The sequence below is a fragment of the Morone saxatilis genome, unplaced genomic scaffold (assembly GCF_004916995.1).
Source record: "Morone saxatilis isolate NCDOM2014 unplaced genomic scaffold, NCSU_SB_2.0 Contig1, whole genome shotgun sequence".
In the NCBI taxonomy this organism is placed as follows: Eukaryota; Metazoa; Chordata; class Actinopteri; family Moronidae; genus Morone; species Morone saxatilis.
The window spans coordinates 6,668,816-6,684,006 of NW_023339651.1; the positions used below are offsets into that span (position 1 = coordinate 6,668,816).

The window sequence follows — 15,191 nt, forward strand, 5'->3', positions numbered from 1 at the left end:
TGCCACCATCCCACCTCCTCCCCCTGTCTGGCCTTGAGATTCCTTCAAAATGTTTCAATGGCCAAAATAACAAGTCAGTGTTTACTACACCCTCACCCTCTCTTGCCTCATCCAGCTCTGTGTCACTGTGTCAAAAACACTGAAAACCACTTGCAATACCTTCAACACCATCAACACAACTTATGAACTATTATATGACTCTTACAGGAAGTTTTACATTTTGGGAAACAAGCAGTTTTTTAGCTTAGAGTTAGATGAGAAGATTGATACCACCCACATGTTTGTACGCTAAGTATGAAGCTACAGCCAGGAGTGGGCTAATTTAGCTTAGCATAAAGACTGGAAACAAAGGGGAAACAGCTAGCCCGGTTCGTCCGAAGGTTAGAAAATGTAGCCTACCAGAATTTCTAACGCTCTCTAATTAACGTGTTGTATAACATGTTGTAAAATTAAAATGTAAAAACAACAATTTGACAGTGGCGTGCTAGCTGTGACCCCGTGTTTCTAGTCTTGTGCTAAGTTAGCAGTTGGCTGCTGGTCGTTTCATATTTAGCATGCCAAGTAAGAGAATCATATTTCCCAACATACAATAAATTCAAAATATTCTGCCACAGTCTTACTTTGCGCTGGTATGACCAGTAGTTTATGGTGGCTAATGTTAGCTTATGATGGCAACCTTCAGCTAGATGGTGTTGTGCTACTGTTTGGGGCAGAGATGAAACGCTAGTAAGGTGTTGCCAAAAAAGCTACTCTCTTGCGCCATTTTTCCAGTAGTTTTTAGATGTTTTGATGCTGGTAGACCTAAAGTAAGTAAACTCAATGAAATGAAACTAGAGTTTACTCATATAGAGCTTGACGTGTGCTTAAATCCATTTTTTTCTGTTGATAATATTTGATTGCCTGGTTGCAGACCATGCCCCACTCCACAGACGCACCAGCTGTTTTTTTCCAGATGTGTTTGTGAAGCCTGTATGGATGCGTCTCGCTAACCTGCTTATGTTAACGTTATATTTATCTCATAATTGCTGTTTGTGGACAGCGGTGGGAGCATGAGGACAACACAATACATAGTCCTGCCACCAATTTATGCTTTTCCGCTGGTCGACAGCTGGTACGACGCGCAAATGTAATCACAAAGAAAACTGTAAATATGGATGTAAACAACAAAACAAAAAAGTCATCTTTGCAAATGTTTTATGAGGAATAAAATGTGTTAGACTTCAAGGTGACACACAAAGTGTTTTTGTGAGAAACCTTGAATATAAACTGTAATGTAAATGAGAGGTTTAAAGATTACGAGATAGGATTTTTTGAACTGTATCATCCATGACATACCCCATGCATCCGTATAGTGAATGAGAAATACTATTTTAGGATGTACTCTGTAATATCGACCCATGTCACTTGACCTCTGTTTTAGTTGTGTAGAGGGACACTACATCGATTTTACACAAAGTCAGTTCACTTACCACAAGGTGAACTACCTACACTGTGAAAACAGCTGTACAATGTATTCTGTGACTCTACAGCCAGTGTGAAGTGTGAAAAAATAATGATATCATCAGGACTGGACACAACACATTTATAACAGAAAGCCTGCAGTACAAATGGAGGCATGGAGTTTCAGAGACGTGGGAATTTACCAGCCATTAAGGGTGCAACCAAAGCGTGGCATTATGAGAAATGTAGAATCCAGTGTTTGGAGCTTCATCTAAACTAGAAACTAGAAGTCTGAATATTTTGCTGCTTCAATTTTGTCCCTTCAAAAAAAAACCTGTCTCTTAAAAAGTCCCACAACTGTATGGAAGTACACTGTTATATTTTTGGAGTGCTCCTTTAATATCCCAAATGAATTGAAGTTAATACATACAGAAGAAAGACAGCAATCATACAACTACAGCAAAGACAAAGAATGAGAATAAAAAGGGAGAAACACATCACATTCACAGCAGGTAAACTAGATTTTAGCTGAAGAATAGAAATAGAAATTGAAAAGTAGTCTCACATAAAAGCTTATCCTGTGGTTTTATGTACAGTTGCCAAACAGAAGAGGAATGAATTAGATTATTATAACTGTAACACCAACAAAACAACTTGTACTATTAGTATTCTAGGAATTCCCAAACAATTTCTCTGAGAGCTGCAGCTGCTCAACCAGCAAGTAAAATGTAAACATCCACAATTGTGTTTGTCTGTATTCACCATAGACTGTATAATACACGGATACTCACAGGCATTGGGTGTTGCTGGAGATGCTGGAGGGAATCTCTGTGACCCCCAACTTCAACTGGTGGCAGAAGCTCAGGGTTCGTTTGGCCAAGCTGGTCTCCACTCCCAGTTTAACGTCCATCTCTGGGCCAGGCACCGAGGCCGTTGCCATCTTTATCATCAGAATCATTAACATTATGAGAATCATCACCATCATCATCGCAGTCTGTCCACAGTCCAGGTTGTTGTATTTCAGGTTCCCACTTTTAAAATGTCCCTGTTTCTCTTCTTCTTCTTCTGCTTCTCCTCACACTTTCTCACTGTTGTTGCTCTCCGTGTTCACGTGTGTTCAGGCCTTCTCACAGAGCCCACACTCCACATTTGATATTATGCATGGGTTTTTTTTTCATCTCACAACTCTGGGTTCACCGCCAGGTTGAAGAGGGAAGAAGTGTGAGGTGATCTGGTGCTTTTTCTGCCATGCAGTGGTGAATGATGGGGGTGTGTGAAAAGCTTAATGGGTGTATGAGGATGTAGGAGGTCTCTGCTGGGTTGTGTGTGTGTTTATGTGTGTGTGTGTGTGTGTGTGTGTGTGTCCAAAAATCTGTGTCTGTATTTTTTTTTCTTTCACTTTGACCCTTAAGTCAAATCACACAAGCAAGTAATCACAAGTCACTGAAAATAGCATAGTATTGGATAAAATGCTTATGAAATTTGAATATGACTCTGTTATTCATGCACTGTAACAATCCTTCACAACCTTGTTTCTCTTATCTCTTATCTTATATTATCGAGTCTTACAAGGAAAACACTAATAAAATGTTTATACTTAAAATATATTATATATGTGAAATCACTTTTTTCGAAGGTCATTCAAAGGTAACAAACACACAACAATTCTTATGTTCAGGTGATTATAATAATGAAAACATAGCTATGAATATGATATTATTTGTACCAATAAATCTTCCTAAATGTTACACACCTTTAAATGACATTGCATTTACAAAATATTAAGGATGAGACATTAAAATCCAAAACTACCAAGTGGCTCTAGCTAGCTAACTTTGTTTGCATTCACTTGCCGGCTCAAATACTTCAGTTACTCCAACAATATTATATATAGCTGGTGCCGTATGTACTGCAGTAAATGGGCAAAGTTAGCTTCAGTGATGCAGCTAGCTGACAAGGCATGTGTTTAGCTGGTGCCATGCCATTGTTCCAAGGGCCCATTATAGTATCCATTTGTCCTACAGCTTGTTATCGCCCATTTCTCCAAAAACATGCTTTCACCTTACAGTTACACCGCGTGAATATCACATTTTGCCCCATATAGGTGTGAAAGGTAACAGTGGACTGGAGTGTGTATTACACGCTTTGGTGTGATACTGGGTTGGTATTTTTGGAGCAATGGATTTTGGGGACAAATGGTCCAATAAGAAACTTTTCAAACTTTTGGGGTTTTAAAAAAAAGGGCAGATGGAACTCCGTTTAGCTGCGAGTGTTTTCAGTTAACTGGCTTCACAAAAAATGGGAAAAAATGAAGGAGTTGAAAAATGAAATTTGCTTTTTCTTGGCTTTGGTAGCAAAGCAAAAGAATAAAGCTTTATTTTCAGGATCCATTTTAATTATTTAACTAACAATATTAATGTCTTGGTAATCTTTTTCTACATTTAGTCAGTTTTTCAATTAGAAATCTTTTTCATAGCTTATTGTGTAGCCTTTTCTGTTTTAATGACAAGTAAGTCTGCATTGTTACACAGTTTTGGAGTAAATAACACAGACAGTTGGGAGTTACTTATTTCTGGTTGTTTGTCTTGTTTTTAGCTTCAAAGTCATGTCAACAAACAAAGAATTATAGGGAACAGACGTGAATCTGCTTTGTCTCCTGTCTCATATTTTGTGTTGAAAGATGAGCACAGTTTGATAACGATGAACATAATATTCCTTTCTACTCCACTACACACACACATCAGCAGGACAGCCAGCTTGCAAGGGCACTCTTTCTGCATTCACACACACACACAGACACACACACACACTTATGCAACAGTATTTTTTTTTGTCATTTTCCTCCTTTATGCATCTTCAGCTTCTCCTCTCCACATGCATTGTTGTCTCTAGTATTGATACAGAGTTGTGTGTGTTTTGTACTGTGGGAACTTCATGTAGAGGAACAGAACTCTTTATAATTTCTTCCAAAACAGGATGAAAAACGCAGCCTTGATCTCCTGACATGACCACACACAAACTTTCTCTCTCTCTTACACACACACACACACTCTCCCACAGTAATGCTTATACACAAGAAAGAAGCAGAAGGAGAGAGAGAGAAAGACCGGCTTCTGACAAACGCAGGTGCACAAAGGAGTGGAAACCAAGGACTGAGGAAGAGGAACATCCATGGCATCTGTGTGTGTGTGCTGATGCATGATATGAATTTGTGGATTAATCTGTGGCTGATTGTTCTGCACCTGTGCCAGGGAGGTGTAAACACTGAGTAGTTTTTAACTCTGTAGAATGCAACTAGACAACAAATTCATAAAATGAGTCAATGGACAATGACTCAAACACAGGTGTAAATAATATCATATCACTATAGATGGATTTACTCTATTTAGATGGGAAGAGATGGTTTAGAGGGACACTTTCATGGACTACAACCATTGTTAATGTTGTTAGATTCACCTGTGTTCTCTTGAATCTAAAGCTACGTTCACCTTTGTTGATTTTCTGTTCACTTTTTCTTTTTTAAATGTGGCTCATATTTGTTTCTGGTGTGAACAGGTCACGTATGACGCATGATGAACGTGAATCTAAAGTGATGTAAAAGTCACATTCACACTAAGGCCACATTGCAAATAAATCAGACCCGTATCCGATTCGGACTGAACATGAAAGTGGCCCAGATCAGAATTTTACAAATTTAGATTCAATGTGATCTGAGTCACATATGAGCAAAAAAAAACCAAAATCAGATTTGGGCCACTTGGGGAACGTAGCCTTAGACATGAAATAGTGCCGCAGCAGCAATATAGGAATAAAATACAAAATAAAATATAATAGAATATTGTATTGTGGAGGAATATAGTAAATGTATATGTAATTAGAACAAGTTGTAGACACATAAATATATATACTATGATGGATTAAACAATTTATGAACGTAGTAAAAAAATACAGTTATATAGAGATTAATAAGCCACATTCAAGCTGTAGGTCCAGACTGCGTCATTCTCTCCTCTCTTTTTGATTTCTGACCAGTGAAATTGTGTGTAGCCATAGCCAAGCCTGACAATGTGGCCACTGTACAGAGGATACATTCTTTAGATTTAGGTAACATAGCCTTTTCTCCTCCCCCCCAGGCCAAACTTACCCCACTGTTAACACGAGGTAAACTGATTGGCCACTGGTGAGTTTGTCTGGAGATGTTTTTTGAGAGATTTTTATTTAGCCAATAAATATAGCGGGGCTGTGTCTTTATCTCTGTGCTAGCTGGCTGTGGTCAAGGACAACACGGCGGCAGATGGCTACAGCCTAACGCAAGCCTTTTGTTCAGACTCTTCAGCAAAAGCCAAAAAAAAAAAAAAAACAGTATAAGAAAGACAAACAGTGAGAGAACAAGACAAGTTAGTCCTGGGAGGTGTTTATTGAAATAGCAGGTCCTTGTAGCTCCTCTCACCTGAGGACGCAAGCTCCGCTCTGCAGTCTCAGGGATCTTTCATCCGGCAAACAGCAACTCTGCAGAGACTTACACCGTTCACTGCACTGAGTCATACTTCAAAGCCCTGTTCGGTGTGTGCGAGCGTGGGTATTTATGTGTGTACTGTCCCAGTTAGAGCGGGATTTGGAAGAAAAAGTGCTGCTTTCCATATTCTGATGAAGCAAGAGGTGAAAGAGAATAGGAGGAATGTGGGGGAATTGGCAACATGTAGTTTGTTAGAAGGAGATCGTTAAAGGAATACATTCGGAAACTCGTTTTTGTTAAATAAGCCTGTGCAGTTGGTTAGCTTTAGCCTTAGCAATAAAGACCTGAAAACAGGGGGGAACAGTTAGCCTGGCTCTTGCCAAAGTAGGGGTGCAACTAACGACTGTTGTGTTGTTGTTTTTATTCTTTAATTGTGCACATAATAGCAAACTTGCAACAGATTGCTCTACTTAAACTAGTTTTTATAAGAATGTTTTCCACAAAAGATCATATATTTCCAATGACATGCTCAGAATTGGGACACAAATCATCATTATGTCTATAAAATGTCAGTAAATATTCAAAACCGCATTCAAAATCCCACCGACATTTGTAACAGCGCTACTAACAATAAATCCTGGAACAGAGCCTTTATCGACTGTGTATCGTGTGATTCACTTCATGTTTAGATGAGCAGCCTTTGCTGTCGAGGGCTCGTGGTTAGTTCAGAAATGTCTCCAATAACAGCGGGACAGAGAGGAGAAAATGGCGTAAAACGTTTTAGACAGCAGAGATTACAACATGGTGGTTTTATGAGTTTTATGGATATGGACGAAACCAAGTTGTTTAAAGGCTGAATGAAAAACAATGTATAGACTCATACATCAAACACCTGTGTTTACCCGACTAGTTCATGTCAAAAAAGTGTGTGGTGGTGTCTGTATCTACAGAGACTCTCCCCTCTGCCTGTATTTTCTTATTTCGTTGTGTTTTAGGGCATCAACCTTTAGGCAGTGGGTGTGTAAGTAAGTGTGTAAGATGCCAGGTCATAAGCACACGTCCAAGAGGAAGCACCTGATTTTCTGGTGTGATTGAGCTGGAGAGGAGGGCACAACTCCTACGCATTGTGCCTTTAACTTTGTTAAAATCACATTGGTTTCAGTTTCTAATAGTAAACTGCTGATTTGGATGCTGATTTGTGTTCAGAAAGATGTGAAAGAAATGCTGAATGAGAGCAGGTAGTTAGTAAAGCTACTTATTCAGTTTACTATCATAGAAAAAAAAGAAAACCAATAAAACACAACTATTTTTGTTGTTTGACTAATTGATTCAACGACTGTTGCAGCTCTAGTCATCACTATTTAACATGTTAATATTGTGTTTGTTTAATTACTAGTAAGTGTATTAAAATAAGGATAAAAACAATTTGCCATTTTACGAGGGGTTCTGTTGCCTTTAAATGGGATATTTGAGCTTGTGGTTACAACATGGGAAACCATGTACACGAACATGTGAAAATCTGTGTAAATATGGACTGAACACGGTAAACATAGCAGCGTATATTCTGGACTAAACCTCGGCTCTGAGCAGTTGCCAGGCAACCAGAGAAGTCTCCAGGAAGTTACTGCTTCCTGGCGAGAAAACAACTGAGAGCAAAATCCCACCGTAACACGACAAATTGTCATTTTTCAACTTGTTTTTGTACGGATGAAACAAACAGGATGTAACGTGTTAATTTGTGAATCTAGGTGCTGCCTGGAAGGAGGACAGAACCATGCTGTTTCCCCATTTCCACTCTTTATGTTAAGCTAAGCTAAGCTAAGGCGCCACTGGCTCCAGTGTGAGAATCGATCTCATTTAACTCCGCCAGAAAGTAAATAAGTGTATTTCCCAGAATACTGAGCTATTAGCTAATGTCTTAATTAGACACTGATCTGCCCTCATGGTTGTGGGCGATGTGAGACACACACAGTACTGTTGTCTGCAGGCAGATGGGCAGCAAAAACCAACACACAAACACACTCCAGGCTCACTTGGGTAATATTTTATTTACTCGTTAATCTTCAAAACTATTTTTCATAATAAATTTCCACTTTATGTTCATCAAAGAACCGTAACAATAAAAATAAAAGTAAATACTGTAGAAAAATTGTACATATAGAAAATAAACATGGTTAATGAACACCTAGATGTAGAATCCCATTGGTTGAGACACCTCCTTTGTTTCAGATGGCAACACAACAGATAGAGGGAAAAGAAAGCGATAGACACGGAGGAACCCGGGAGGGCAGATAGGGAAACATATTAAACAAGAGGAAAACAAGAGAAGGGAGGGAAAGGAGGTCAGAAAGGCCAGTTAAGGATGGAGAGAATAAGGGAATATGTTAAGTTAATTTTGACATTATACTTTGAAATCTCACACAGTCCTTTTTCAAGTCCTTTCTTGCCCTGGTCATTTTGCATGCATCTGACTGGTTGGTTACGTTGCTTGGAAGAACTAGAGGGGCTTGTTCATGTCATGGCACTGTTTGTATTGATATATCACGGAGCTACAGTTCTTCAGCTGTAGAGGGCTCAGACAATGCAGAAGTCCATAATGAGATAATTATACTGTAGCCCATCGGAAACCCGTCTGCCTGTCCTGTATCGGTCACGCCATGAGTATTGATGAATCAGTCAACCAATGCAATGAAGACAAAAGGACGCAAAGAGAAAGAGAGAAAAGGGAGAGCCAATGAAATCAAAGCAACTCAAGCTGTCATACAGCCAATGGCATCATGAACTGGACTTTTCTATCTATTAGCAACACATGGTAACATTTACTTTGTTCTGTTTTTGATTCTTTTCCTCGGCTGGTTTTTGTCTATAAAAGGTGGTTGGTTAGAGCAGGTATAGTGGGTGTGGCCTATAAGACATCAGGCTAGAAAACAGGACGTGGCCTGTGGTGGGCGCACACATCCAGGCGTTGCACCAGAGTTACATTGCAACCCGCAACACCTTGCTCTTCCTCCTCCTCCTTCTCCTCCTCCCCCCGACAAACAAGCAAACCTACCACCTCTGGACTTCGTGGGACACGCCACCACTTCACAGCACAGCTCAGACTCAGGCATGCATCACACTCGAGATGGTCACACTTTGTCAATGAGGATTTGAACTCAGAGATTAAATCATTGTCGAATCCCACAGACTGAAAACCATTTGAAGTGCGTAATTAGGAATACTTCAAGCCAAGGTGGTAAGTTTATGATGGTGGAGCGTCACGGTGTAACCTCTGGAGTTTCAACGCGGTATAAATCACACGGAGTAAGATAATTCACGTGCAATAAGACCCCCCCTCCCTTCCCCAAAGAGTCTATACTGCCCAAATGTTCTTCATATTCATCATTGCCATAACGATTATCATAATGGTCTTTGCCATTTTCACCATTGTCTTCTTGTATAGTCTTCAGTCTTATGAAGATATGGTGGGTCTTTAGCATTGCAGGTATGTGTATGTCTGCATGTGTAGATTGTTTATATTTTGGGGTGTGTGCATGTGTGTGTGTGTGTGTGACACCGTAGTCGTGCAAGACTGGTGTCTGTAGGTAGCATCTGAAGTCTCAAGTATCCTGTCCAGGAAAATATCTCTCAGTTTTCCGCTGATTCCACCTTTGTGATTTACAGGGTGCTGTAAAACATCAGCTCTGCAGCGGAACAACCACTGCCCATCCATAACATTAACGGCACCAGCCCTGCCTCTGCCTATTCACTCGTTATTCACTGTCTCTATGGCTACACCCTGATTTCCTGTCCTGTTGCTTGGGGTTAGACTTGGACCATTGGTGTGCTTGTTTCTTCGGCGTCCTCAGTGCTTCATTGAGTCCCGTCTGTTAACAGAGAGGAAGGCCAGGAAGCTTGGAAGAGACACTTAGTGCTTTTCTTGGTACTTGAAAATCATCATTGTTCTGGTGCTCTGCCCTCTCGCTCAATACACTCAGTCTGCCATGTGCTTCACTTAAAGTCTTCCTCGACCTCTCTCGAGTCCAACTGGAGAGGTCCTACTGTGGCAGGGGAGTGACTGGTCTTTTTATCTGGCTGACCCCCAAAATGGTTCTTAACTGGGAGTTGAACTGGTGCTTCTTTAAATCATTTGGAATGGTGTTTATGTTCATAAAACGAGCCTCTCACGAGACTCTGCTCATTGGTAAATACTGTACAATCAGGGTCCATGCCCTTGGGCCAGTCTGTATGTGTGCGTGTGTGTGTATGTTTGTGCTTAAATGTCTGTGTGTGTGTGCTTTAATGTGTGTATGTTTGTGCTCGCCAGCATGTGTGCGGGTGTGATTATTGGAGAGTAAACATTAACATCAGCATGTCTATGTCAGTGTGTATGTGTGTATTTTTTTTTTAGAATATATCTATTTATGTACATATACCATTATATATAAAGGTGTATGCGTATATGTCTGTGTGTCTTCCGCCTCAGACGTAGTACTCCTTGTCTTTGTTCTTCTTGTTCTTGGAGATCTTGGCGATGCCCAGCGGCTTGTCCTTGGTGCTGCCGTTGGGCTGCGTGGCCGAGTTGCTGATGTAGTTGCGGCTCTCGTCCACGTGGTAGGAACCCTCGTCGCGGTTGCGGTACTTGTACATGGCGTAAAGGAGGATGAGAATGCAGAGGGCTGCGGCCGCCACGATGCCTACCACCATGCCCGTGGTGCTGCTGCTCTCCCGCACCACCTCAGATGGACCTGGGAACACCTTTACCTCTGGCAGGGGAGGGCGGGCTGTAGAGGTAGACGGGAGGCATGCTATGTTACATTACAGTTTTTTGCATACATTATTAATTTGTATTACATGTCAGGGTGATGGGTGGAGAGCTGGAGAGCTGGAGCAAGAAGATACAATGCATCATCATGATGAATTATTTGACACGCATTTTGCATAATTCTACAAGCTGGCAAGGGAAGGCTGTAGCTTAGAGCCAAAGCTGTTTCCATATTATCACATAATGTGTAAACAGATTATATTACACCGTGTTGAGAGGAGGGCCAGAGTACAGGTGCACATTATATCAATTTTTATTACATATATCTGACACTTTATGACATACACAGACAGCAAGGGCTGCAGGATGGTGATATATGACACTGTATTAAAATATTGTTGGTAAAAACATTTGCCTGTGACTTCTGGAGATGAGATGACGGAGGGAAAAAGGAAAAGAACCGGATAAAGAAAGAAAGAATGAATAATAAGGCATAAGCAAAGGGGAGGGGAGGGCGTGAAAGCAAAGTAAGGGATGGAGACGGGATCGGGGAGTGGATGGAGAGTGTTAGGTAATGCCTGGAGGCTGAGTGGAAGTGGAAATGAAAAATTCATTGTAGTGAGCGACAAAGTGGTAAGAAAAAAACTGAGTGTTGAGGAAAAAGAAATAGTCAAAAAGGCGGTGTGATGTCTTTATTTGTATGGTGCCGGTCTCACCTGAACTGGGGTCACAGGGGTCAATGTCTTCATCATCGCTGGGACACTCGGCCGACGCCACCAGCAGGTCGTCTGCCGACTATGGAGAGAGGATCCAGAAAAAAAACATTAACACACATATACAGACACAAACTCATTACCTCTCAAGAAGAAAGTGCCTGCGCTCCACACCCCTTCTGTTTATTTTACATGTGTGAGCACACAGCACCAATCCATCGCCCACCCGCTCTGCAGTTTGCCACAAACACTTTTGCCTTTTACGGCCCCCAGCAATGGCAGGTGGCCAAAACTAGAGTACCAAGGAGAGAAAAAGAAAGGATGAGGGAGGAGAGAAACATTGATTCCTGTTTAAATCCACAAGGGGACAGCCTGTTATCATCTCCTACTATCTTGACCCTCCCCCTCTTTTTTCTCCTCTGGCCTCTCTATCTTCCACACCTCCTGTTTGTCCCTCTCTCTCTCTCTCTCTCTCTGATATTGGCTAGTGCTCATATGTGTTGGAGAATGCGCAGTGTGAAGCACAAGAGAGGAGTCGTTAAATATTCCAGTTTAACACTTTATGTTTGATTTAAATCTCCTTTATTTAACACCTCTCCATAAGCACCATGTCAATAACCCACTTACATTCAACCTGTAACCTACATCATCCAACTAATATCTCAACAACCACTCTTTCACCGTGACTCGCTCCCTCTCTAAGGAAAAGGAGCCCCTTTTCCTCTCCATCCCTGCTCCTCCTGTTGCCATGGCAACTCTAAGTTCAGGCTGTTAAAAATGATGGGGTATAAAAAAGGAGTGTGCACCCTCAGTGGGGACCTGTGCATTGATTTGCCATTCCAGCCAGAGTGTGAGGAGAAGGGGGGTGAAGAGGGAAGGAAAGGAGTAAAAGATGGATGGATAAAATTAATTTTAGGAGAAGGCAATTGAGGAGAAAGAGGGAGAAAAGACGACAGGATAGGAGGAAGATGAGGACTTCAAAGTGCTGCGGTCTTTACTTAACACTGTGCTAATGTGCTCTGCATATTCATGAACTACTGTTAAACATCGCCCGCCTTGACGCTCCGCCATGAGAAATATGAATGTGTGTGTGTGTGTTTTAACCACACTGGGCGCTCAGTGCCAGCACTAAATTAAAATTGGATTGTGATGCATTGCAGTAGATGTTAGTAACCCACAGAATAAAGGAGAGAGCAGCAGAGCTATAAAAGAGAAGAACTCTAGAGGCAGATTACAATCAGACCAGAACACAATCTGAACCAAATCAAAGTACTAAGTGGTCGATGATGTCTTAGCTGAAATCTACAGGCAGTACTTCAAAAAGAAATTTATTTGGCTTTTTCTCTCTGTCCTTGGTTTTTAGATTTCCTTGCCTTCCCGTCTTTGTAAGAACACAGATTACATAAGGTTAGAGAAGCAACCACTCAGTTTATTCATCTAAAAAAGCCCGCACTAGCCTTGTATGGTGTGGTCTTGGTCCTGACAAGTCTACTGTGGTTTAGTTTGGCCTGAAACATATATTAGGTTATTGATGCTTGACTCTGTCTCTTTCCTCCACTGCCTTTCCAATCAGTTCTGCCCACTGGGCTGTCAAATGCTGCTAGGGTGAGCTTAGCCTCTGGAATCCAGCCAGTCAATAAACCTCGGTGCCTTTGCCAGGATCTAAATAGCACAAGAACCAATCAGCCAGTAGGAAACACATCACCCCTGACTGTCACCGATCAATGTCGAGCCACCATGCTTGAGTATTGAACCAAAGACACCTATGTGCCCTCCGTGGGCACCGGTTTTGAATCGTGATTTCAGCTAAAACAAAAGTAAATTTACCAAGGCCCCTCCTCTGATCTGTGACATCTCCCCGTCAGCTGACCACCCCATTCATCCAGGAAGGTGTCAATTGGACTATTGATCCACCTATCACACGGGAGACAATGAACACGAGGAAAACTAGAGACATGCCAAGTTGAATCACATCAACGAACCACAGAAGTTTATAGAAGATGTACTAAAGAGATGTATGCCAAAGAAACCTCCGCCCCTCCATATCACCCTCCCTCGGTCCCTCCCTCTTTGTCCCCATCTTTCCATAGTCTATCAATAGAACATGCTGACACAATGATGGACACAGATGCACAAGGATAAGAGGGGAAAAAATAGATACAGGAGTGAAGAGAAAGGAAGTGAGAGAGCATGAAGAGACGGATATCTGCATGCTGAAAGAGCAAAATCTCTACCTGAGCAGCCGAACAGTGCCAACGACCGTCCATGCCTCCCTGACTGCCTAGTTCACACATAGTAGCTGCACTTTGTCCTCACACTCTTGCAGAAGATTCAACAGCTTGTCTGCTACTTTCACAACTGGAAATCAAACACACATGTACATACACAAGCTCTACAATAGCCAAACGTGCTCCATTGGTCTATTTCGATTGAGACACATCTACACAGACACTCAAGCGTACACCAAATCAGGCTGAAGTTGGCAGGCTGATGAATAGATCCTGACGAGAGAGGAGAGAAGCTAGCTCCACTACTGCAGATGGTGAGATAGACTCATACACCGCCTGCATTAACAGCCTATCACTGAAGCTCAACCACAGAGAGGGAGGGAGGGAGGGAGGGAGGAGAGAAGAGGAGGGGGGAGTGACGGGTAAATATGGAAAGATATGGAGGGAGAGAGAGCAAAAGAGAGTGAGTAGAAAGGAAAAGAGAAAAGTGAGCGAGGGAGGAGGGAGAAAGTATCTCCAGAAGATGGATAGCGAGTGGAAGAAAGGCAAGAGGAAGAAAAAGATGTGAAAGATATGGAGAGGGTGAGGAAGATAGCAAGGAAGAAACAGATAGGGAGGGAGGATGGGAGCGAATGAGAGATAGATGTTCACAGGGCTTGTGGAAGTGTCTGGGTCAGCTGATTCCTTAGAGCCAATCGGGCACCGCTCTGAGCCTCAGGTTTCTTCTATCAGTCTTCTCATCAAACACAGGTACACACATACATAAGGACACAAAAGCACACACACACAAACACACATCCACAGACACACAACATCAAAACCAAACTAAAGCTCTGTGACTCAGAGCAGCCTCTAGCATAAACACTCACACACTCACACAATCTCTTCTCCTTGCTGGTGCTCAGCTGTCATGCATTATTAATCCTTTCCACTTTTCAACACGCAAAAAAAAAAAAAAATTCAATAAACTGTGGACTTCAGGAGGAGGCGCATAACACATTCTTACTGCACAAAGTACTGACGGTAGGAGTAAACCCGAGGGGCGACTTAGGCAGATCCACTTCAGCACGCACCCAAACTTGGGCGTGTGCGTGAAATCGATAAATTGGTTGGACCCGGAGAACCTTTGGAAGACATCTCTCATTGCCCCTCCCCTGATGCAATGTGCTGCAATTCAAACCCATTGTTCTCAATCCACCTGAGTGTTTGTGAGTGTGTGCGTGTGTGTATGTGTTCAATCTGTGTTCGTCTCTACATTGTATGTGTGCACTGGTTGAGGCCAGGTTGGTTGCCTGGCAACACTAGGCAGCCTCAATGGAGAAGCTGTAGATTTTTCTTAAATAAGACAACACACACACACAGACAACATGCCACCATCACTACAACAATCGCAGGTTGGGTTCGGTGGGTCTGGGTTGGGGCAGCAGAGCACATCACCTACACTACAAACATCAAACATCACACTGTACAGTTGTTGGGCCCAGCCAGTCACGCGATTCGACTTCTGCACCAAATTTGGCGATAGTAGCATACTACTTAGGTCCCATTAGTTTGCAGTATTTGCTTTGGGCATGGCATTAAGTTTTCTGGTTGTCTGGACTAGTTCTCAT

At 42.0% G+C, this 15,191-nt stretch overlaps 2 protein-coding genes across 2 annotated transcripts in view; both read right to left on the minus strand.

Moving 5' to 3' along the window:
- The window catches only part of fshr (follicle stimulating hormone receptor), a 13,352-nt gene extending 10,674 nt beyond the window's left edge, over window positions 1-2,678 (minus strand). Inside the window, exon 1 of the mRNA XM_035671117.1 lies at window positions 2,232-2,678. Within this exon, the coding sequence (XP_035527010.1) occupies window positions 2,232-2,428 (197 nt within the window). The 5' untranslated portion in view covers window positions 2,429-2,678. The remainder of the gene's footprint in view (window positions 1-2,231) is intronic.
- A 5,246-nt stretch (window positions 2,679-7,924) lies between these two features.
- Window positions 7,925-15,191, minus strand: part of nrxn1a (neurexin 1a) — a gene marked incomplete in the record, with an annotated part of 44,695 nt that continues 37,428 nt past the window's right edge. Inside the window, 2 exon segments of the mRNA XM_035671085.1 lie at window positions 7,925-10,659; window positions 11,357-11,435. Of these exon segments, the coding sequence (XP_035526978.1) occupies window positions 10,358-10,659; window positions 11,357-11,435 (381 nt within the window).